Source organism: Emydura macquarii, unplaced genomic scaffold, assembly GCF_026122565.2.
Source record: "Emydura macquarii macquarii isolate MOO-44397 ecotype Brisbane River unplaced genomic scaffold, CSIRO-AGI_Emac_v2 contig_320, whole genome shotgun sequence".
Classification (NCBI taxonomy): domain Eukaryota; kingdom Metazoa; phylum Chordata; order Testudines; family Chelidae; genus Emydura; species Emydura macquarii.
In genome coordinates, this window is record NW_027130457.1 from 9,047,974 (window position 1) to 9,074,463 (window position 26,490).

The 26,490-nt window shown below is 39.8% G+C and overlaps 1 protein-coding gene across 1 annotated transcript; it reads right to left on the reverse strand.

The window, feature by feature from the left end:
• Positions 1–24,094: 24,094 nt before the first annotated feature.
• LOC137167375 (zinc finger protein 22-like) lies at positions 24,095–26,192 on the reverse strand. The gene is made up of 2 exons (XM_067569486.1): positions 26,114–26,192; positions 24,095–24,699 (listed from the first exon to the last, which is right to left on the reverse strand). The coding sequence occupies exons 1-2, from the start codon at positions 26,190–26,192 to the stop codon at positions 24,095–24,097; spliced, it is 684 nt and encodes a 227-aa protein (XP_067425587.1).
• Positions 26,193–26,490: the final 298 nt, after the last annotated feature.

The window sequence follows — 26,490 nt, forward strand, 5'->3', positions numbered from 1 at the left end:
AAGCTAACACTGGCTGGATGGCAGACAATAAGGGCATGTCAGACAAGATCAGTACAGCAGATCTTTCTTTATTGCTTTGGATGGTCTCAGTGAGGTCACTGAGGGAGAGAAGCAAAGCCAGCCAATGGGTATAATAACCTGCGAACTAGGGGAAGTGCTGTGGATCATGAATAAAGCAATTACAGCTTTGCCTGGAAGTGGAAATTCAATTCTCAACACATAGTTAATGAGACCATTATCATGTTCTCCATAGCCCCGAACACTTAGAGGCTGTTATGCTGAATTCTAACTGATTTGTATCATTATGTTGTGTAAATGATGGAAATTAGCATAAATCGCCTGAAATGTGTCATTTGAAAAGCAGTGCAGAGTGATGCAGAATATATTGTCTTTCCACTTTGGAAAACATTAGTGTATAATTACTTTGTATCCCTTGTGCTCATATTCCATATATGTAAATGTTAAATGCTGCCAATAAAAACGTATAAAGAAAAAAGTTTCTGTGTGCCTTGTGTTAGTCTTACTGTTAATTGAATTAGGGATGAACAGTACCGGGTAATGTAAACATTGCTGGTTAAAATTTCACACACAGCCTATGGAGAGTAAGTGCAAACCACGTAACAGTGTGCACCGAGTCTAAGAGCAGGAGCTGTAACAGTAATGCATTTCTCCACAAATGATATTTGTAATGAAATGGAATCTCAGTTCTTCAAAGCCTTTCCCTTGTGTTTACAGATAAAGGCAGAGAGCCATGTGATGACACACAACCTTTTATGTGCACCTGCTTGTTATTAAAAGATTTCCTTGGAGATACACTGAAACAATTCTCAATAAACAATTTGTCATCCATATACAGTATGTCGAGCGGTTCATGCCTACCTTAATTAGCCCAGGGCAAAAGCAGGTATTGATCATTTCATTTTCACAGAGACTAGGAAACTTTCTTAATGACTGTACTTTTAAAAATGATAACACAGGACACGACAAAGTAGTCTCGAGAGGAGTGATTATATTACTGCCTCTCTCAGACAGAGTTGATTAGTGTTGACTGCCCATTGACAAGAACTGGGTGAAGTGCGAAAGATTCAACAAATCTTCTCATGTAAGAACTGAAAATCCAGATGTTTATCTGACATTTTAGAGGGCTAAACAGATAAAGTAGGTATACCTTTTATTGGATCAACTTCTGCTGGTGAAAGAGACAAGCTTTCGAGCTACACCTGCAGAAGAGCTCTGTCTAGCTCAAAAGCTTGTCTCTTTCACCAACAGACATTGGACTAATAAAAGATATTACCTCACCCAGCTTGTCTCTCTAATATCCTGGAACCAACACAGCTACAGTAATACTGCAAACAACATTTTAGGAAACTATTTTTTCTTCTTCTTACAGCTTCCTGCCAGGATACTGATTCCTGTTGCCCTCCCTCCTCATGACCACTTGTGACAAACTACAGAATCCTCATAGCAGGCCCTTCTTCCAACATCTTCCACCATCCCATTCCTTCTCCCCACCCCACAACAAAGGCTAACAGCATCCTTCCTTTTCCTCCCTCCATCTCCACAGTACACATGTGAACATGCTATACTCCCACTCTATACACACAGCCACACTATACACACACACAAAAGTCTCAGTATTCTACTAGCCACCCCCTATCTATCTCAACAGGATCCCACTGACTCCTCCTGCAACAAGCATCCAAAACACTTTGGTCTGATCACCCTGCCTTGCTTCTGACACACAGTCAGCACCACCTTCTCCCCCCACCCCAACACAGGCTGCTATCATTGCATGTTTTGACATTCAACCTCCGCCTTGACTGGTTAGTGCAGGCACCTTACCTTTAATGGATAAAGCTGTGATACCCAACAGCTGACAACCTCTCTGCTATACTCCAGTGCCTCTACATTCAAATTACGAATGCACTGGGCTTTCTCGCTGATAGATACTTGGAGGGCATTTGGCACCAGAGCACAAAAGATGAACACTCTATGACAGTCCTGCAACTATGCTCAGAGAACAGCTTACATAGGCCATTCTGGCTACACACTAAAATCAGTGAGAAGAGACCCTGTGTAGAGAGCAGGCTAGAAGCTCTGCCTTACTCTGTCACTTCTGTTCTTCAGCTGGACACACTTCCTCGTGTCTGCACTGGTGGCTTTCCTCTTTTTGGATTGGGCAGTGGGTGTGGGGCTCAGTACACCCCCTTGTGGATACTCTTCTGGATTTTTAAAAATATTCATAGTCCCTGGGACGAAAGTCAAACACCCCTCCCCCTCCCCAAGTTCTGTGCATTTAGCATAACTTCACCAGCTCTATTCCCCATCAACAGGAAAGGATTTCCAAACCTGCCCCATGTCTTCCAGCCTCCTTGCCATTCTAGCCTTCCCTCTCCCCTCTTTTCCCCTCTCAACTTTCTGATTGCTTGTTATCTTGCTTAACACAAAAGATTCTGTGTCACTGGATTGACATGTAAATAACCATTTTTCTGGCTCTGTCTCTCCCACCTCTCATCCCTACATAAGGAGCATTTCAAAGATGACTGCTACCCCACTTTTCCCTCTAAGTGAAAATTTTTAGCATGAAATTTCATGCATGAGTGGAATTTTGTGCTTTGTCATGATTCAATGTAAAAAAAATGTCTGCTGCCCTGAAATTTCATGAAAAAGCAAAATAGCCTATATAGTAAATATCTTGAGAAGGACTGGGCATACTTTTTGAATGAAAATATGCATTAAAATGTCTTTTCTTTCATCTAGCTCTGCTAATAACACAAGACCACTACACCAAGTATGATGAACCAGCTATTGAACACTGAGTTTTCCCAGTTTATCAGAATTATAGTGGATGGATTCTCCTGTCATTTTGATGAATGAGTATCCAGCTACTATTGATGTAAGTTCTGGGTTTATTTGTTTCTCTTGCTTCTCACATGGGAAGCAAGTCCAATCACGGATTTGCAAATGCAATTGCATGTCTTGCAATCTATCTGCTCTTGAGGGGAGGTTTTTCATTGGCCTTCCAATGTGGTCTCTTCTCCTGCAAAGACCTCACACACCATTGCTTAAAAGTGAACATGACCTCATGGCACAGACCTCTTCCTCTGGATCTGTCCAGTGCAACATGTTCCCAGTTTATAATGTCTATTTTGCATGCTTTGAGGTTGGCTATCAAGATGTCATTGTATCTGAGGATGGGTCAACCCTTAAAGCGAGTTCTCATGCTCAGCTGGCTGTGGAACGCTTGCTTTTGGTATAGCGGAAACCTCCGTGCAGACCATGTGACCGACCCAGCGAAGTTGAGTCCAGTTAAGCATACTCTCAATGCCATGGATTTGTCACCTCTCAAGGACTTCAGTATTGGGGGTCCTGTCCTATCATTTGATATTGCATATAGCTCTTAGGCAACAAATATGGAAGCTATGCGCTGTTTGATGTGGCATTAGTAGAGCGTCCATGTCTCAGAGCCCAGAGAGGAGTGAGGTGAGTACAACAGTAGATTTTTATCTTGGTTCTGAAGCAAACTCCATACTTCTTCCAGAGCCTGTGAGTCAACCTGCCAAATACCATCCTGGCCTTCACCAGGCACTGAATGATCTCTTCATCCAACATTGTGGGTGAGTATGCTGCCCAGGTAGGAGAATTTCCTGACCAAATTGTGGGGTGTATTGTCATAGTGGGATCATGGTGTTCATGATGCTTGTGGTCTGGTGATGACTGGTACATGACCTCCATCTTTTTCCGGCTGATTGTGAAATCAAAGCATTTTGAGGCACAGGCAAAGCAGTGCACAATAAGCTTAATGTCCTTAAGCGTGTGTGCAATGAGGGCACAGTCATCAGCAAACAGAAACTCTCTTAATAACTGTTCAGTTACCTTAGTGTGAGCCCTGAGTAGCTGTAGATTGCATAGACCCCTATCCAGTCTAAACCAGATGTGTATGCCTCTGTCAAAGTCCTGGAATGCGAGCAAGAGCATGGCTGAAAAAACAATGGCAAAGAGGACTGGAGCCATTACACATCCTTGTTTAGTGCTGTTGGTGACAGGGAAGGCTTCTGATGAGTCACCACATTCCAACACCCTGCCATCATGTCATCATGAAATTAACAGATGACAGCAATCATTGTCTCTGGCCAATCAAATTCATGAAGGAATTTCCATTGGCTCTTGCATTTCGCTGTGTCAAAGGCCTTGGTCAGGTCAACAAACACAATGTACAGGTCCTTGTTCTGTTAATGAGCCTTTTCTTGTATTTGTTGGGCTTCAAAAATCATGTCCATGGTGTCATAGACAGCATGAAAGCTACACTGTATCTCTGGATACACTGAGTCCCCGGTTGAGAGATGAGCCTGTTGAGAACAACTCGTGCAAGGAGTTCCCTGCTATAGACAACAGTGAGATTCTGCGATGATATGTTACAGCTAGATATGCTTTCTTTTTTATAGTTGGACTATGAAAGCATCTTTATACTCCTGTTTCCATATAGTCTTAAAGAGGTTGGTGAGTTTCCTGACCATGTGGGCACCTCCAAACTTGTATACTTCAGGTAGAATGCCATCAGCGCCTGGACAGTTGCCCGCAAACAGCTGTTTGATGGACTTAGTAACCTCATCTAAGGAAAGGACCACAGACAGCTCCTCCAGGATAAGACGCTGCAGGAGTGACTCGATGACTTTGTTGAACATAGTGGATTGACAGTTCAGGAGACTATCAAAGTGCTCTGCCCAGTGAGAGAGAATATCACTTTTGTCTGTGAGCATCCAGTTACCATCTGTTGTGAGGATAGGGGCTGTACCACTGGATATTGGGTCATACACAGCACGGAGGCCTTCCATTTGGGTGTGTACGGTGAAATGGATGTTTACCAACATTTACAGATACAAATCTAATCCTTCCAGGGGCATGCACGAGGGGGGCAAGCAGAGCCCCCAATTGTCAGGTCACAGAACTTTTCTGGGGCCAGAGCAGGGACAGCAAGCTCCTCCAGACCCAGGACTGGGCGGAAGATAACAGCTCATCTGACCACAGGATCACAATGAGAGAGTCAGATCCACCAGCCCCAGGGAGCACAGAAAGTGCTCCTCCAAAAGTTGCTAAATTTTTATTCCTGTGAATGCCCCTGAATCCTTCCAAGCCACCTAATAATGCAGTTTTACTCTTAAAAAGTAACTTATCAACAAACTCTTGTTCTCTGAATGTGTTGCCTCCCCAGTACCAAAGAGTGTGTCTAGCAACACAACCCCTGAAACCTTTGTTTACCAGTAGCTGGTAGTTAGGGGATGCAAACATGTCTCTTGAGCCCACCATTCCATAGACAAAGGCCATAATTTTCAAAATACTTGCCTAAATGCAGGCTCCTATGTCCTTATTTGGGTACCTAAATATGCATCTTTTTTTTTTTCAAAAGTATTGAGCACCCCGCAGTTGGAAGCTGCTGAAGTTTCTTAACATAAGTTAATAGTGGTATTCTTTTCTACAGACTTTATTACCCATTAGAATTTCCCACAATTATTTCATAACCTCTTATTCCATTATCTTGACTACATAGTCATCACTGAACTTGTTTTTATTTATTCAGGACAGTTTTGTATTCTCAGTAAGTTTTTGGATCTTCAAAAGAAATCTTCAATCACAGTAAAATTCAGTTGAAATCTCAATTCTGTAATTTGTCTTGTCAGGTTAAATTTATAATATAGCATCAGCAGTTAGGAGATGATGATGAAAATACTTAATGGATTTACTGAGAAGTGATGAGATTTTTGAGCAGTCTCTAAAGTTTTGTGGTGTATCCTCTTATTTCAACTCCATCTTTTGCCACATGCCTCCAGAGTAAGAGGCAGGATGTTTGCAACTGTCAAAAACAACACTTTCACCATGAAGGGCTGCTTTCAGTGGTTAACTTCTAAAATAATTGTTTAAAATGCAGAACGTAGCATCAAAAATTACTTTTAATGCCTAAATTGATTTAAACTATTAGTTGTAACACTTAAAAAAATAAATGCAATTTAAAATTGCAGCCAAAATAACAAATACGATTGATTTCTGTTGAAACGATTGTGATGTTTAGACAGTTGCTTTTAACTAGGACATTGAATGTATAGGACTTTTTCAATGCTTGGGGACAGAGACCTAACCCCAGAAGTAAGTAGGGAAGTGGAACACCAGAAGGAAGCACAAGGAGAAGGCCACAAGAAAGGAGGCCTCCTGATTCATACTGAGAAAGTAGGGCAATTGGCTAGTTATGATAGGTTCCTGTGCACGAATGCAAGAAGCCTGGAAAACAAACAGGAAGAACTAGAATTCCTGGCACAGTCAAGAAACTATGATGTGATTGGAATAACAGAGACTTGGTGGGGTAACTCACATGCCTGGAGCACTGTCATGGATGGGTATAAACTGTTCAGGAAAGACAGGCATGGAAGAAAAGGTGGAGGAATTGCACTGTCTATAAGAGAGCAGTGTGATTGCTCTCAGCTCCAGTATGAAACTGGAGAAAAACCTGTTGAGAGTCTCTGGGTTAAGTTTAGAGGGGAAAGCAACAAAGCTGATGTCATGCTGGGCGTCTGCTATAGAACACATGACCAGGAGAATGAGGTAGACAAGGCTTTCTTCAGACAACTAATGGAAGTTTCCAGATCACAGCTCCTGGTTCTCATGGGGGACTTCAATCACCCTGACCTCTGCTGGAAGAGAAATACAGCAGTGCACACACAATCCAGGAAGTTTTTGAAGAGTGTTGAGGACAACTTCCTGGTGCAAGTGCTGAAGGAACCAACTAGGTCCTGTGCTCCTCTTGATCTGCTGCTCACAAACAGGGAAGAATTGGTAGGGGAAGTAGAAGTGGGTGATAACCTGGGCAGCAGTGACCTTGGAGGTCGAGTTCAGGATCCTGACCAAAGGAAGACAGGAGAACAGCAGAATATGGACTCTGGACTTCAGAAAAGCAGACTTTGACTCCCTCAGGGAGCTAAGGGGCAGGATCCCCTGAGAGGCTAATATGAGGGGGAAAAGAGTCCAAGAGAGCAGGTTGTATTTTAAAGAAACCTTATTGAGGGCACAATAACAAACCATCCTGATGTGCAGAAAAAATAGCAAATATGGCAGGCAACCAGCTTGGCTTAACAAAGAAATCTTCGGTGAGCTTAAACACAAAAAGGAAGCTTACAAGAAATGGAAGCTTGGTTAGATGACTAGGGAGAAGCATAAAAATACTGCTTGAGCATGCAGGAGTGAAATCAGGAAGGCCAAATCACAATTCGAGTTGCAGATAGCAAGGGAATATGTGGTCCCCTTACTGAATGGGGGAAGCAACCTAGTGAAAGATGGTGTGGAAAAAACTGAAGTACTCAGTGCTTTTTTCCCCCTCTGTCTTCACAGATAAGGTAAGCTCCCAGAAAGGGGAGGAGCACAGAAAGGGGAAGAGGTGAGCAGCCCTCAGTGATGAAAGAACAGATTCAGGATCATTTAAAAAAGCTGGATATGCACAAGTGTATGGGACTGGATGCAATGCATCCAAGGGTGCTGAGGGAGTTGGCTGATGTGATTGCAGAGCCACTGGCCGTTATTTTTGAAACTTGTGGTGATTGGGGGAGGTTCCAGATAATTGGAAAAAGGCAGATATGGTGCCCATCTTCAAAAAGGGAAGAAGGAGGATCCAAGGAACTACAGACCAGTCAGACTTACCTCAGTCCCTGGAAAAATCATGGAGCAGATCCTCAAGGAATCAATTTTGAGGCACTTGGAAGAGAGGAAGATGATCAGGACCAGTTATCATGGATTCACCAAGGGCAAGTCATGCCTAACTAACCTGATTACCTTCTATGATGAGCTGCCTGACTGTGGATGTGGGGAAAGCAGTGGACATGATATATCTTGACTTTAGCAAAGCTTTTCAGACAGTCTCCCACAGTATTTTTGTCAGCAAGTTAAGGAAGTATGGGTTGTATGAACTGACTATAAGGTGGATAGAAATCTGGCTAGATCGTCGGTCTCAATGGGTAGTGATCAACGGCTCGATGTCTCGTTGGCAGCCGGTGACAAGAGGAGTGCCTGGGGCCACTTTTGTTCAAAATCTTCATTAATGACCTGGAGAATGAAGTGGATTGCATCCTCAGCACATTTGCAGATGACACAAAGATGGGGGGAGTGGTAGTAATGCTGGAGGGTCGGGGTATGATACAGAGTGACCTAGACAAATTGGAGGATTGGGCCAAAAATATCTGATTAGTTTCAACAAGAACAAGTGCAGAGTCCTGCACTTAGAATGGAAGAATTCCACGCAATGCTACAGACTGGGGACCAACTGGCTAGGCAGAAGTTCTGCAGAAAAGGACCTGGGGGTTACACTGGACAAGAAGCTGGATATGAGTCAACAGTGTGCCCTTGTTGCTAAGAAGGCTAATGGTATATAGGGCTGCACTGGTAGTAGGTTTGCCAGCAGATCGAGGGAAATGATTATTCCCGTCTATTTGTCACTGGTGAGGCCCCATTTGGAGTATTATAACCAGTTTTTGGCCCCCCGCTACAGAAAGGATGTGGACAAATTGGAGATAATCCAGAGGAGGGCAATAAAAATGATTAGGGGGCTGGAGCATATGACTTATGAGGAGAGGGTGAAGGAACTAGGCTTATTTAGTCTGCAGAAGAGAAGAATGACGTGAGTTTTGATAGCAGCCTTCAGCCACCTGAAGGGGGGTTCCAAAGAGGATGGAGATAAGCCATTCTCAGTGGTGGCAGATGACAGAACAAGGAGCAATGGTCTCAAGTTGCAATGGGGGAGATCTAGGTTGGATATTAGGAAAAAAATGTTCACTATGAGGGCGGTGAAGCACTGAAATGGGCTTGACAAAGCCCTGGCTGGGATGATTTAGTTGGGATTGGTCCTGCTTTGAGCAAGGGGTTGTACTAGATAACCTCCTGAGGTTTCTTCCAACCCTCATCTTCTATGATTCTAAGCTATGTATTTTGTATATTGCATAATTAGATCTGAGAGACAAGCTGTCTCCTGATGAGGCACTGCCACAGTTGCTATCTGTGGAAGTACTGATGCTAGATACCCTTAAAATAAGAAGGAGGTGGGAGGCTAGTAGGGTATTCTCCGTAAGGTCCTTGGATCTCAAGAATCTCTCCTGCCCTGGTCCAAAATATCCCAATATTGACAACTTTCAGGGCATGCTACAGGACCCATTTGCTTCACCTGGCCTTGGAAGAGAAAGCATGGATGTAAGTGGACAAAAGTATAGGCTGATGTGGTTGGCATGGTGCTCAGAACCTATCCATGGGCACTTTTTAGTTATTCTAAATTGAATGAAAATTAAAATAATAATAAAAATGTTGATATAGTACTAACATGATAACACATGGGACTCAGTCAGGAGCCAGCCTATATGCACATGCAGGAGGTAAGAAGGTACAAGGCCTCCTTACTCCCTTTTATGAACTCCCCACCTCAAAAGTCACAATGTGCTACTCAAAATGGCTGCTACCTCCATTCCTTTAAGGCAGAGAGTGAGTGGAGCCTTGTCTGTAGTGGCCTGGCACTAGAAATTGTGAAAGTTTTTGGATAAATAATAGTGAGACTGAGCCTTGGTCTAAAATCCAACCGAATCAAAATTAAACTATTTCTGAACTTTGCAAAGTTTGGCAAATATTTTGTTTCTTTGTGTTTTCATGCACCTCTGTCATTTAGTAGTTTTGTGTTTTTTCCCTTAGTACTGCATGGAATAAACAACAGCTAAAATTAGAAGAGTTGAGTGGTCCTGTGTAGCTAAGGCTCCAATACTCAAGTACAATTTTAGTTGCCAACAGAGAACTATAAGTGATGAGTGAGAGCTGTGTAGCAGTTAGAACAGGGGTCGACAGTATAAAACTCTTCAGTTCTGTTCCACACATTGCCCTTAATTGTCACCTTGGCCAAGTCATTTAATCTGTGTGCCTCCAATTATCCATTGGCATAATGACTAAATACTCACTTGTCTCCTGGCGTGTTCTGAGTCTGAATTAATTAAAGTTCATAAAGAACATTGAAGCTTTCAGATAAAAGTAACCATATTTTATTATAATTGCCAGGTATCACTATTTTAAGAAGCATCCATTTTATATAGGCCTGATATCCTTATTTGACTGTAACTGGTTTCTCCATCTGATTATTATTATCTATTTATTTATTTACTTTAGTCTCATTTAACAATGATTTCCAACACCATTAATAAAATAAGGAACCTGTAACATTTCACTGCTGGAGTTCTGCTGTGACTTGAAAGCTGTGAGGATGGCAATCGAGTGCCAACGGGAGCTGGAAGAGATCAGAGCTACAACTTCTCATAGGATGTCATCTTTATCGTTCTCAAAACATAGTTTTACATAACATGCTCTTAATATTCCGCATGCTCATGACATATAACTTCTCACCACATAGGATGACAAGATAGCAATTGTGAAAAATCAGGATGGGGGTGGCGGCTAATAGGCACCTATATAAGAAAAAGCCCTAAATGTCGGGGCTGTCCCTATAAAATCAGCACAGCTGGTCACCCTATTAGCAGATCTTCCATGTAGCTGAACTGCACATTATAAGCCTGGTCCTGTGAGGTGCTTATCACCTTTATTTCCCATTTATTTTCATAGGAGGTGAGAGCATTCTGTATCTGTCAGGAGGTACTGAGCATTTCACAGGGTAGGACCCTAAAAGGTAAGTAACTCAGAGAAACAGAAATGAGCTGTTTAGTTCTTCCAGACCATAGGCCTAATTTTGAGATTTGAACACCAACTGTGCATCTTTACAAACGGTCTCTTTTCAAAATCAGCCCCTATATGTCACTTTATTTTCTGTACCTCTAAGATTATTAATAAATCATTATCTTTTTAGAATTGTACTGTAGGTGTAACACTAGGCTATAATGTATTTTCCCTAAAAAATAATCTTTAAAATATGTCTCACTTCTATCTAAAGTGCATGTTTTTTTCTGTTTGTAATCACTGATTGTCTGCAGAAATCTCCCCTGGGTTGGTTGAGCTCAGCTCTCAGTATCCTGTCATGACTTCAGAACTGACAACTTATTCAAGAAGCCCAAAGGCATTTAAGCCAAATAAGCCTCATTCTCTTTCCTTGCCATGTAAAAATTAGTCCTGAAATATATGCATTATGCTTGCTCAAGGTTAGAGAATGGAGACTTCAGTGTGCAAATGGAATGAAAATAAATTGATAAAAGATTTTAATAAAAATCTTTGAACACGAAATAAATTAATTATTCATATTTTTCCTACTGATGTAGGGCATGATCCAAAGCCCATTGATATAAGTAAGAGTTTTCTATTGACTGCAATGGGTTGTGGATCAGGTTCACCACTCCAGTTTGGCGTACTATACACTTGTTACCAAAGGATAGCAATGGGAGCAACCTTAATTTTTTTTTAGTACTTCTCTTTTCTTCAGAAAGCAATATGCAGTGTTAAATAAAGACATGGAAAATTTCCTAAAAAAACAAACTATTTTCAGAGTGTTTCAGAAGAAATGTTTTTTTGTTGTGATTATACCATGCTTTATCTTGTTTTAAGCAGACATAATTGACAACTGTGAACCCAGAAGCTTGGCTTGATTATATAGAACACCTTTGAAAATATCCCATGCCAATGCAGGGATAAAACTATCTAGGGAATTTGTAATTTTGAGACTGTGTGTGATGAAACAAAGTATCAAGACTTTTATTTTATACATATTCTGTTTTAATAATGAAAAAATTTAAAAGGCTGTGGTATTTGCAGGATTTGGGAAAATAAAACTTCAGGGCATAACAATCAACCTTTAAAATAAGAGCCAAGCTATAAATGCTTGATAGTCTTAAGTATGTTTCTCAACTAACAGTCCTTAAAATGAGAGGAACTAAACTGTCAAGACTGAACAGATCAGATGCCTTTGTACAGTGGCCTGAGAATATAAAAACATGGAATTTTTCCCATGGTTTTGTGCCATGATATCACAGATAATCGTGGTAATTTTATTCACATCTTTGTATAGTAAAATGTCATTGGGCTGGATCCATAGCTGGTGTAAATCAGCATAGCTGCACCTAAGTCAATGGAGTTACACCAACGTATATCAGCTGAGGTTCTGGCCCAATGTATTTAAATATTTTTCATGATGCACCTATCACCTTGATGTCTGCCACATGTTAAATGTAAGCGAGACAAGGGAGGTGAGGTAATATCTTTTATTGGACCCACTTTGTTGGTGGAAGGGACAAGATTTGGATCCCTGTAATGCTCGAAAGCTTGTCCTTTAACCAACAGAAGTTAGTCCAATAAAAGATATTACCTCACCTACATTCTCTTTCTCATATTCTGGAACCAACACCGCTACAACAACACTGCAAACGTGTTAATTGAACCAATTAATTGAATTTCCCCTTAAAATACATTCCACATGATTTTTCTTTACATTTTAGTCCCATTATATTGAAGCTGACTAGCCATCAACATTTTAGGCCATATTCTAATTCAGGTGTTGAACTGCTGTGTCTGTAGGATTCAGACCATATTTTGTCATGTGTAAATTGAAGCCCTAATCCTGTCCCCTTTGATGTCAGTTACAAAACTCCCATTGGCTTTGATGCTATTAGGAACAGGCCCTGAATGAACATGCCACTGCAAGGGCCACTATTAGCTTGGCCATTGCCTTTCACACTTTTTGTTTAATAAATTGGTGACCTGTCCCATCCTATTTATCAATGTGTTAAAAATGGTGTCCTCATTTACTCATACTCAAACAGAAATGAAAGCTCTTAAAAAAGCAGAAAACAAAACAAAATAAAAGAAGAAATTAAAGAAATGCTTTTGCTGTTGTCAAGAGACAACAGTCTATCTACCTATTACATGATATATGAGACTAAAGCACTTAAAAGCAAAGAAATGAACAGTTAAAAACATTATAACTCTTCCACTGACTTCATAATGAATACTCTGGGCCAGATTCTGTAGATTGCTTTCAGGGATACAAAGAGCCCTTATTCTGGCTGTAATTCACCAGCTGAGAATCATCCTGAGGGAGATGAAGTCCCCATTGGTGTTAAGTGAGCCAAACCAGCTCCTATGCCAACTGCCTTCCCCCTCCCCTAACAGTGTAAGGAACATGCCAGGGAAATGAGGAGGCATGTCAGAGAGCAGGAGCACGGTGGCACATGGTCATACTAAACCAATACTCCACTGGTGTAAGATCCCTTAGGGAAGGCCCTAGACTGTTCTAACTTATACCAGAGCTGGCCTGGCACAGAATTGGGGAGCTGTAATTAGTGCCCTGATGTGTCCCCCTACACCTGTCCTCCCTACTCTGAGCTGAGCTTGGAACTAGGAGAGAATTGAACTCATTATTATTTCACAGCATAAATGTTTATTTCATCACAACACAACTTTAAGGCTGAATGAAAATGAACTGCGTTCTTTCATCAGTGATGTCAAAATATAGACACAAAACGTCTTTGAAAAAGACAGGTACAAATTATATATGCATTCATTCACACATTGTTTAGCCTTGAATGCAAGTCCCCATGGTTTGAAATTTGCTCATAAATGAATGTTATACATTGTCTATTAATCTATATAGATTTATATCTACCACATTATTTTTAAACAGCAATTATAAGTACTTTACAAAAAAAAATCTTTCAAATGATAAATCTACTTGCTAATAACATTTTTATTCTATACAGAAAGACAAGGTGAGTGAGGTAATATCTTTCATTGGACCAACCTCCAATAAAAAATATTACCTCATCAAACTTGCCTCTTTCATATCCTGGGATGAACATGGCTACAATGCTGGAAACATCTATTCTATATCAATTCTTATACCACTCTCATCAACAAAGCATCTGACTGCCTTCTAGTAGTGCATTAAGCAATGTGATTAGCATCTGTCATATGGTTGTTTTATCATTCTCTTCCCAGAGGGAGAAGTGTCTGCAGTGCAGTGTCCTGGTTTGTTAGTAGTTTCTTTGGTTTTGTTTTTCAAATGTACATGTTTCTATGTGTTCATTAGAGAAGCCAATGTCAAAGAAATACTCCTTGCATTTGGAGCAGAAGCTGGTGAGGTTTGTGATGGCCTTAGTTCTTGGGGGAGTTCTTTCCATAGTCTGGGACCAGCACCTGAGAAAGTTCTACCTCCTGCAAAGACAAGCTTTGCCTTTGTTGCAGAGAGTTCTGTGACAGATATGTCAATTTTCTGCATATCTGTAAGAGACCTTAATTAATTAATTTTAAGTATCTTTTGGGTTCACAGTATTAAATGCAAAGTTTATTTATTACAGTGGGCTGGAACTGCATATAAACTTTCTGGGGGGGGAGATATGATGTGAGGCTGGGGATTCAAAGGACTGTATTGAAAATGCTCCAGAGAAGAATTGACTTTTGGGACAATAAGTATTAAGTGGAATTCCTGGGGAATACCTAGGGAGAGTTTAAGGCAAATTCCCCACCTCTGGTTATACAAAAACCCAGCCTTTTCAAGCTACACCCTGCCGAGTGGGTCTTTGTCTGCTGATCAGCTGTTCCTGGAGATCAAAGGCCTGAGCTGTGCAAAGAAACAGGCTGATTTGCCTGGTCTCTGTTCTGATTCTGAATCTGAAACAGGAATTTGTAACCACAGAGAAAATCCAGTTGTGGGTTTTGTAGGATTGACACCTGCCAGAGGCTGAGGTTCAAATTATGGGTGTCCTGTGGTAAGCTTTGTAGCGTATAAGTAGGTTCTTTTATTGTTTTGAATAAGTTGTCTCTGTAATGCTTTCACCTTAAGAATATATGTACTTGCTTCAAAAGAGCTGTAACTGTATAAAGAGCTGTGGTAATTTATAACTATGGACAGTGTGCTTGGAAGCCTCCTAACAGAAAGTAAAGTGCAGTTGCTGGCATTTTAGGCAGTCTGGCTTGCAGGGAATATCACAATGTAAGGAAGGGAACTGTGCAGCTTTAAAGACTCCACAGTCAGTAGGGAGAGACACTCAGATCTCTGCCCAGGAGAGGAGCCAGCTAAGAGCTGGAAACCTTTAATTGGGTGCCCTCAGTAGACCATAAAGGGTGGGGGGAGGAGGAAATACTGCCCTGAACTGTGACAAATTCCATTGTGCCAAATGAATATAGTTATTGAACATGATCTTCATCCCAGAACTTTAGGTGATCTTTTAGATAATCTGGGCCCAGGCCATGAAGTACCTTAAAGTTAAGGACTGAAACCTTAAACTTGATTCAATATTCTATGGGAAGCCAATGTAGAGAACAGAGGACAGGTCTGATGTGTTTGAGGTTCTCTGTGTTGCTGTGTTCACTCAGAGTTTCATAAGCACTGGAATCTTCATGCCCAGGTACATTATATTGCAGTAGTCCAGACAAGCAGTGATGAAGGATGAATAATTGAGGCTCTATCACTTTTCTCCAGAGTATGATGAAGTCTCCTAGTCAATTGAAGATGATAGAAAGTGTTACTCACAGTTACTACTTTCTGAGAGCTTAGCACAGTGAGGAATCCAAGACTACTCTTGGAGTACGAACTGAAGTGACCAATTGTAGATGTGCTCTGTCAAACACTGAGACTACACCTTAGCTGCAAACTCTTCAAAATACTTTCCTTCAGGGTGGATTCAATCAAAGTGATTTAAATCACCAATTTAATCAATTTAAATCAGAATTTAAATCAACAAGCAAAAAACATTGATTTCTTATTGATTATCTTTTTGTTTGAATATATTTTTTAGTTATATTCCTAAAGAAAGGATCATTTTTATTGGTTGGTATAACCATTAAAACATGTTGATTTACCACAAAATATGGCCTTAATACTATAATTGGTACTTCACTTTGCTAACCAGGAGAATACAACATATTTATATGCCTTTATTAAAGCAACTATATAGTCAACATACATTTATTTAGTCTTAATTCTTACATTTTATTCTGTTAGAAAATGGTGAATGGCACACTTCTTATTTACTAGATGATCATTTTTACTTGGGATTTTTGTCAAGCTGCATTTGGAGAGAAATTGGAACTGAATTAAAACTGCAAAATTACCATTTTAAAACTATTTATATTAGTTAATTAATACTACCCTTAATGTGATGGATATATATATTAAAAAAGTAAATTTGCATGTTTTGCATTGAAAACTGATTTAATAAAAAGTAAGTCTTAACTGTAGTTAGGAAACTGATGTATTATTTTCAAAGATATTTAGGTGCCTAAACATATAGATGCAGCTACTTATTGGTATTTTCAGAAGTGTCTACCTCTGAAATCAATGGAAGTTGATTACCTAATGTGAAAGTCCCATTAGAAGACTGCGTTTTTAGGTGCCTGCATGCTTTTGAAAATCTGGTGCCATATTCTTCAAGTTTTTAGAATTAGTAAAACTAGTCCATATGATGAAAATATTCTCTCTGCACTGCTAGCTAAAATGAAACCAGAAATAATTAAGGCAAAACTTTTTTGCACAACAGAAACTGAAAGTACTTACATTTAGAAAAATATAAATACCAGCATTCACTCCACGATAAACAACAGAGTCAAATATAGCAAAAATCTTAAATGAATAAAGAATACCATAGAATTTCTATGGATAGAAATTCCATGCCTGAATAATAAGAGTATAGAGGTAGGAATTATACTATTGACCAGTTGATCAGGATGGTGGAGTTGATTTTGAAATGCTCAGTGGGATTAGAGAGGCTACAGAAACAGAAAACCCAATATTAATGGGAATTTCAACTATCCTTATATATACTGGGAACATGTCACCAAAGGATGGCATAGAGAGAGAAAATTTCTAGACAGCAGTAATGTCTGTTTCTTGGACCAGCTAGTCTTGTAACCCAAAAGGGGAGAGGCTATTATTGGTTTAGTCATAAGTGGCACACAGAATCTGGTACAAGAGCTGAATATAGCTGAACCACTTGGGAAAGTGACCATAATGTATTTATATTTAACATTTGGGGGGGGGGGGGGATGCCAAAGAAATCCATCACAGGAGCATTTAACTTCCAAAAGGAGAACTACCCAAAAATGAGGAGGCTAGTTAAAAAGAAATTAAAAGGAAAAATCATTCACATACACACACACACACATACACCATCCCCCCAAATAAAAAAAAAAAAAGGAAGAAGACCAAAAATATGGCACCGTGGCTAAATAAGAGAATAAAAGAGGTGGCTAGAGACAAAAAGGCATCTTTTAAAAATTGAAAGTCAAATATTACCGAGGAAAATAAAAAGGAACATAAACTCTAAGTATAAAAGTATAATTAGGCAGGCCAAAAAAAAAAAAAGAATTGGAAGAGAAACTAGCTAAGGACAAAAAAACTAAGAGCAAAAAAATAATTTAAGAATATTAGAAGCAGGAAGCCTGCCAACAATCAGTGGAGCCACTGGATGATTGAGGTGCTAAAGGAGCACTCAAGGAAGAAAAGGCTTCGATGAAGAAGGTAAATGAGTTCTTTGCTTTGGTCTTCATAGTAGAGGATGTGATGGAGTTTCACACATCTGAACCATTCTTTTTAGGTGACTAATCTGAGGAACTGTCCCAGATCGAGGTGTCAGTAGAGGGAGGTTTGGGAACAAATTGATATATTAAACATGAATAGTCACCAGAACTAGATGTTATCCAAAGAGTTGCGAAGGAACTCAGATATGAAATTGAAGAAATACTAACTGTGTTATGTAACCTATTTCTTAAATCCACCTCTGTATCACATAACTGGAGGGTAGCTAACATAACACCAATTTTTTTAAAAGGCTCCAAGAGGCTATCCTGGCAAATACAGACATGGTGAGCTGAACTTCAGTACCAGGCAAATTGGTGGAAATAAAGAAAAGCATGGTCAGAAACATAGCTGAACGCAATATGTTGGAGAAGAGTCAACAAGGCTTTTGTAAAGAGAAACCATGCCTCACCAATCTATTTGAATTATCTGAGGTTGTAAACAAGCCTGTGGACAAGGGTGATCCAGTGGACATAATGTACTTGGACTTTTGGAAAGGCTTTGACAAGATCCCTCACCAAAGGCTCATAAGCAAACTAAGAAGTCATGGGATGTGAGGGAAGTGTTTCTCATGGATCAATAACTGGTTAAAAGATAGGAAACAAAGGATAGGATTAATGGTCAGTTTTCACAGTGGGGAGAGGTAAATAGCAGGGTCTCGCAATGATCTGTACGGGACCAGTGGTGTTAAACATATTTATAAATTATCTGGAAAAAAGGGTGAACAGTGAGATGACCAAGTTTGCAGACAATACAAAATTACTCAAGACCGTTAACTCCAAAGCTGACAGTGAATAGGTACAAAGGGAGCTCACAAAACTGGGTGACTGGGTAAGAAAATTGCAGATGAAATTCAATTTTGATAAATGCAAAGTAATGCACCATAGAAAATATAATCCCAACTATACATACAAAATGATGGGGTCTAAACCAGGTGCCATCACTCAAAAAAAAGAGACCTTGGAGTCATTGTAGATAGCTCCCTGAAAACATCTATTCAGGGTGCAGTGACAGTCAAAATAGAAAAATGAATGTTAGAAACCATTAGGAAAGAGATAGGTAATAAAACGGAAAATATCATAATGCCACTGTATAAATCCATGGTACACACAACTTGAACACTGCATAAAGTTCTAGTTGCTCCATCTCAAAAAAGATATATTACAATTGAATATAGTGCAGAGAAGGGTAAAAAAATTATTAAGGTTATGGAACAGCTTCTATATGAGGAGAGATTGAAAAGACTATGTCCCAGACTGAGGTGTCAGTAGAGGAAGTTTGGTAACAAATTGATAAATGAAACAGTAAGAAATCAATAAGACCAGATGGCATTCACCAGGAACTCAAATTGCAGAACTACTAACTATGACATGTAACCTATTGCTGAAATCAGCCTCTGTACCAGATGGTTGGAGGATAGCTAATGTAAAGCCTATTTTTAAAAAAAAGGCTTCAAAGGTGATCCTAGTAATTACAGGCTGGTAAACCTAACTTCAGTACCAGCAAATTTGATAAAACTATAGTAAAGAACAGAGTTATCAGACACATAGATGAACACAATATGGTGGGGAAGACACAACATGGTTTTTTTGAAGGGAAATCATGCCTCACCAGTATATTGGAATTCTTTGAGGGAATCAACAAGCATGTGGACAAGGATGATTCAGCTGATATAGTATACTTGGACTTTCAGAAGGCCTTTGACAAGGTCCCATACCAAAACCTCTTAAACAAACTAAGCAGTCTTGGGAAAAGAGGGAAGGTCGTTTCATGGATCAGTAACTGAGTAAAAGACAAAAAGGGTAGGAGGAATAAATGGTCAGTTTTCACAAGAGAGAAGTAAATGGTGGGGTCCCCCAATGATTTGTACTAGGACCTCTGCTGTTCAGCATATTCATAAATGATCTGGAAAAGGAGTGAACAGTGAGGTAGCAGAATTTGCAGATGATACAAAATTACTCAAGATAGTTAAGTCCAAAGCTGACTGCAAAGAGATACAAAAGGATCTCACAAAATTGGAACAAAACAGGACAAGAAAACAGGACAAGATCTCACAAAACAGGAGAAGAAAATGGCAAATGAAATTCAATGTTCAAAGTAATGCACATTGAAAAAAATCCCCAACTATAGATACAAAATGATAGGGTCCAAATTAGCTGTTACCACTCAAGAAAGAGATCCTGGAGTCATTATGGATATTTCTCTGAAAACATCTGTTCAATGTGCAGCAGCAGTCAAAATAGCTAACAGAATTTCAGGAACCAATAAGAAATGGATAGATAATAAAACAGTCCGTGAAAGGAGTAGGGCTTAGGATGCCCCCTTCTCATCAGTATCTCCCATTGGCTAGCATAGATGGCTCCCTGTCTAGCATGCTGGCTCTTGTCGATAGCATTCTAAGGGGTCTGTCTCTCCCAATTCATTGTACAGAAACCTAGGTGCCTAACTCGGGCTTTGTGGATAACAGTGTTCCAGTGATTTTCTAGGTGCCTAGAACTTGGCTGTTGCAACGCCTAGTGCTACAATGCCTAAGGCGTGGTCTACACTGCTGGCGGCCATCGATGGAAGATATGCAAGCTATTGTAGCTTGCATATCTTCCATCGACTTACTTACGTTCCCTCATCACAGCATCTCCACTGCACTGCATCGATGGGAGACGCCCTCCAGTCAATGCAGCCTTACTCTTTTCGGGGGGTGGATTTATTGCATCGGCTGGAAAGCACTTCTGGGATCAATTGAGCAGGTCTCCACTGCCCACTCAATTGATCCCACTGCACTGATCCATGCAGCCTCAGCAATGTACATGTACCCTAAGTCCCTTTGTGGATCTAGGGCTTAGTGAGATTGCTATTGAGTGATCTGACTAACCCCAAGCATTAAAGGTGATTCCCTGTTTCCCTTATATTTCTCCCACACCCTCAGCCATCCAGGAAACTGAACCATAGACCTGGACACTGCTTTTGGGAGCTTTGAATATTTCTGATTAAGTGATCAGAGACAAAGATTCAGAGTTTGGGTTCAAGATAACATCCAAAAGTTTGTATATTTATGCAAGGCTTACCTGAATTATCTTGAAAGGGAAAACTCAGATACTAGGGAGTTAGCTCCTGGGCCACCCCGGGACAAACACAGAGCTTGAATTAGCCAAACCTAGAGGAGATCTGGCAGCAGATGGGAGAATTTACCAGGCTATCTTCAGCATGATATGATTGACAGATAAAGATGTGTGCTGTCATAGGGGCAGTGTTAGCACCTTCATTTCCCTCCATCTATAGTCATCAGATAAACTTTCCCAAACTTCAAATATGGCTTTATTTTGGTTTGGTTTTATGTATGTGGAAAGGATTGCCCATTCTTACTCTGAAAATGGCGATGCATCCATCTGTCTATCTATTTAGGTTATCAGAAAGTCACCCATCACTGTAGCATCTGGGTGCCTGATAAGACAGAATTTTGCAATCAGCACATCACAAACAATACACTGAAAATCACAGAACATGCACTGAAATGAATATGACCATGAGTATGTTTTTGAGAGAGAGACAGGGAAAGCTTTGCTAATCTTTTATAATATTTGAAAATTTGCCACAAATCTGTTTTTGCGTACATTTCCTTGTCTGTTTGTATTGTAGATTAATTTCCAAGTGATTCAAGGTGGCCATATGAGGAGCAAAAATATTTCAACAGATCATTTTGCCACCACAAATTTCAGCCATAAAGAAACACATAGAAAAATATTATATCTTTCAGCCTTAAAAAGATCTCTATAAAAATGAGACTGAAATAGTTGCCAGTAAGTTCTGCTGTTCATTTTGTATCCATTCACATTTTGGAGATGCAAAAATGTATTGACTATGATAACACTGGAAACCAGTATTCTTGATTTAGAAAATGAATTATAATATTGCAGAAAGTTATGCTGCAATATTCACCATGTTTAGATTTCAAATAGCATCATAATGCAGAGTGTAAGCTTGTAGGAGGATTTTTTCCCTCACAACTTGGCTAAAAAAAAGATTTAATGGACTTTTGTTAGATTTGAGGAACGCAATTTCAAACACAAGTAAACAGAACATGAAAAAGTTGCAAGATACAGAATATATTTTACCAAGTTGATTAAACTCTCCAGTGGGGGAATGAACTCCATCAAATATTAGTAATATAATTTAATGGAAGAGCACTTGTCAGTGGCAGCAGCTGGGTTCATTATTTCAAGTGTTAATGGCAAAATGTACAAGTGTTCTTCTGCTTAGTATGTTTTCCTAATGTTATCAGAAGATGCCATTTGCTCATAATCTGCTTATGACAGTATAAAACTAATATAGAAATTATTCTGAATGGTGTCTATTTCTGGGTGCCAAAGGGCCTTATTTTTAGAGGTATTTAGACATTGCTCCCTCAGCATTGCAACATCTAACTGATTTATGTCTCATTTCCAAAAGTGCCTAAACCACATTGAAAACTTAGGCTCGTAAGGGTGGGATACACAAAAGTACTTAGGCATTTAACTACCATTGATTTCAAGGAAGTTAGACACTTAAGGACCTTTGTGAATCCCATCCTGAAAGTGAGACTTAGTAAAATGAGCAGAATATCACCTCAGTATCCTTAAAAATCTGGGCCAAAGTCCCTATATTCTGATCCCTATCATCCATTTGCCATAAAATGTTAAAAGTAGTTTGGGTGATGTCTTCTGCATAGTTTAAAAAAAGCCATCATGCCCCCCCAGAATAAATGCAATACATAAGTCAGGGTGAGCATTTCAAAAGTGCCTAGGTGAGTTAGGAACACAAGTCCTATTGCCCCTCATTGGGCTGGAGTTATGTTCCTAACTCACGTAGGCATTTTGAAAATTCCAACCTTAACCTAGCTGTGACTGCAAATTGGCAATCTCCCAAGCCTGCTTCCAATGGTGTTCAACAGTAGGGAGCAATGTCTTGTGCCAGGTCCTTGCCTCAACCTACTGTACTTCAGCTCTCAGGGCTACAAGCTACATGCCCAGGATGCACACATGCACTTCTTGGCCAAAATGCAAGTAGTTGTACATTCTGTACTCTGGGCCAGAACCTTTTCTCATTGAAATCAATAGGATTTTACCACTGACTTCACAGGCTTTGGATCCGACCTTCTTTGCTGAACCTAGGAAGCCCCTACAAGGATTCATTTGCTGCTGGACTTCTGTCTCCACAGCTAAACCACACTTATGCCCAGTCTAACTGTTTTTATGTCTTTCTGTGTATCTTTTCTATTTTTTCTGTGACTACTATTTATTTATTATCTATTCTTTATAGTGGGGTAGCAGTTAGTGACACCACCCCTTATTCTTATACGAGGCACAATCCTAATTGATCTGAAGGCATCAATTTTCTACTTGCAGGACATCTTCAGTAATGGAACCTCACCTCTTCTCATGAGGTTCAGGAGAAATTTCCTGTTCTAAATCAACACTATTCTCTTTCTATTCCTTTAATAGTTATGGAGCCATTGCAGAACACTAGACCCAAAGTGGAATACAATATTGAGAAAAAATATTTCATATGGATAAACATTTTTAACAAAGCATAAAATAAAGTATGACCAAAAAAGTATCGGTAAATTGTGAGAAGAATCTGATCATTCTGTGGAACCTCAAGGCCTAGGATGGAATCTGACCTGAATGTCTGAAAATCTATAACCCTCCTTTACATGAGAAAAGCCCTTTTTAGCTAACACTAGATTCCAAAAATAATAAATGTTTTTCAGAGAAGGAAGACAAATGCCAGTGAAAGGGAGGAGGCCACATCTCATCTGAGACTGTCTGCTGCCTTTCTGACACCAGGAGCTCCAGTTATGAGACACTTCTTATGCTTACATAATAGAACTATGCCTCATGAATTCCATTTGTGGGCTGGCATTGATTAAAGCCCTGAGAGAGGAGAAAGAGAAGAAACTTAGCTTGAGGTCCAGATCCAGCAACATACATAACAGCAAAGATCCAGAACTGTCTAGATTCCCTTTTTAGACACAAGTTCACATATTAACAAATAAGTTAGATAGGGGAAGTTAATGATTTCTTATGAATAGAGGTCAATAAGGGCAAAGTGAACCTAAACAACAGGATTTTCTGAGATGCTGGTTGCAAAGTATTATAGGCCCAGATATAACTAGGAGCCAAACCTGAATGTGTCATTTTTATCATTTCTCTGAATAAAAAAATGTTGTTTTAAAACACACACATAAATCACATTTATCCAGATGTTTTGAAAGCCAGTCCATGCTTAAAGAAATAATTATTTCTCCATCAAATTCAACTTATTTCAATTGCCTTTACAGCCTCTGTGGGGTTTTTTCTGGACAAATTGTGTTCAAACGTCTTTAAAAACTAAGTTCTCCGACTATGATGACAAGAGGGCTTTTTCTCTACTTTACTTCTCACCACCCATCTCCTCTACGTGATCCCCAAATGATCGATCCTCATTGAAATACACTACTTCACTTCTTCTATCACTGCCTGTTCCCCCCATCTGCCACAAACAATGCTTCTAAAGGAACTGAATGAGTAGGCTGTGCCTCAAAGGGAGCACAGACACTGAGCTCTATTTGGTGTGGACTCTCTGATGTGACACTAGTTGGGACTTCGTCCTGAAACTTTTCCCACAGTCACTGCATCCATAAGGCTTCTCGCCCGTGTGGATCCTCTGATGGATTGTAAGTCCTGATTTACAAAGGAAACCTTTACCACAGTCAAGACACTGATAAGGTTTCTCTCCTCTGTGCATTCTCTGGTGCTGAATGAGCGTTGAGCTCTGACAGAAGCTTTTTGCACAGTCAGGACACTTATAGGGTTTTTCGCCCGTGTGGATTCTCTGATGCTGGAAGAGTGTAGAGCTCCGATTGAAGCTTCTGCCACATTCAGCACATATGTTTGGTTTCCCTCCTGTGTTGATTTTGTGGTGGACAATGACATTTTGGGGTTTGCCGAAATCTCTTTCAGAATCAGTTGATTTATACCATTTCTTCGCTGGAAATCCTTGCTGCTTGCTCTCTGGCATGTGCTGACTCTCACAGGCTTTCCCTGGGGTAGAATGATGGAAAATATTGCCTTTGGTGATCCCAGGTAACTTCCTATGTGGTTCCAGTTCCTCAGGATACTCCTGATGAGGATTCTCCTCCTTTCTTTCTCTTGAAATCTTATCATCAGCTGGAACAGAAAGAGAATCCAGCCATGATTAATATCCTCCACTTCTGAGAAAGAAAATAGAGTTGTGAATGTTGTGTCATATATCTGTCACTGTCTGTAACCTTTGAAACCACAAATTGGTCATAGGAGAAAACTTCAACAGAGAGCATGACTGATGAGAACATGGGGATTTAGGGATGCTGGTATGGACATTTCACTATTTTCTTTCTATCTTTTGAAGGTTTTGACAGGTTTATTGGTGATGGAGTCAGATTTTGCTTGGGGACAGTGATTTGTTGGACTTTACCAAGATTCCCTGACAGAAATTTCCACACTTCACCACTTGGGACAAACCCCATATGCCAGAGGTGTGGTTCTCTCAGAAGGATGTGTGTGAGTGTGCGTGCGTGTGTGTGTGAGAGAGAGGGAGAGAGAGAGTGGAGTCTATTCATTTGTTTTTCCATTTAAACAAAAATGTTTTCTAATAACCATAACCAAGGGAGGAGGCCACCAATTTATAATACTCAGTTTGCTATAAATGCTTATTTTTTTTAAAAAAATACTGAGTATATTGATAGTACAGTGCTCCTAAATCCAGAGGAGGGGAGTTGAGATGAAGCTCTTGTAAGAAAGAAAGAACAATGTGTCCTGACTTGAGAAATTGTTTTTGAAAATACTCATCATCTGGTACAAACTGGTCCATACTAAAGGTAGGAAAATTGTACTGAAGACATTTTAGTAAATGATATCTGGTATGCATGTTTGGTAGTATCAACAGAATGGTGAATTCCAACACAGACAGGGAACTCATCCCAAGCTTTCCTTCAACTGGGTGGCATAAACATAACAAGTGGATGAAGCAACCATTAAGAGGTCTCTTTAACACATCAGTACATGTGTGTACATGCTGAGACACTATGAAATGTACTAACCTGAAGTTTTCCTTCCTTCAAAATCCCAAACATAACCATCCCCTAGCAACTCTTAATTTCTTCCCTTCATTTGAGAGATGTGCCCTTCCTGCATCTTCTACTCCTCTGATAGCATTCCTATGGGCTTTTCTTTTTCTCCGTTTCTCACAGCCAGAGGCTGAACCACTTCTGAATTATAATGTGTTTTAAAAAAATTGATAGTTTGTGTGCACAGTAATAAGAGATTTCTCCATTTCCAATTCTCAAAGGATAAATTTACAACTGTCGTTGTTTTATTTTATATCGGGGTGTTTTTTATATCAGCGGAAGAAAATCAACATAATGCTCAGTGTCACAATGTATAAATTACTCCAAAGGAAAGCCAGAAAAAGATGTTCTCTCTGACATAGTCCAAAAGATGCAGATGAGAGAAAGCAAAACTATATGAGATACAACATCCTTGGGATCCTAGCTATTTACTCCAGTCACTGAAGGTTTCTGATTTGTTTTAATGTATTCCTTACCTGTACAGGCACCTCTCAGCAATTCCCTTTCCACTGGGTCCTCTAAATACAGGACAGACAGCTCCTCCCCTTCCTCCATTGATGATATTTCTTCAGTCTGGAGAATTAGACATCCTGCTTGTGGGAAGGAAAAAGTGCAATATCACAGTCTGTCATAGTTTTGTCAAATGTTTTTTGAAAAATAAAGTTCCCTGATTTTCAGCCCACCATTTTCTTTGGTGGGGAGGGGAGAGATGTTTACTCCAAACACATGTTGAAAATAAGCACAGAGCATATGAGAAATTAAATATTCTAATGGGAAGGATGTTGTGCTGTCTACAGAAATGCTCTTCTCTGAAGTTCTTGCCTTTCTTTCCCCAATCTACTAAAATCAAGTT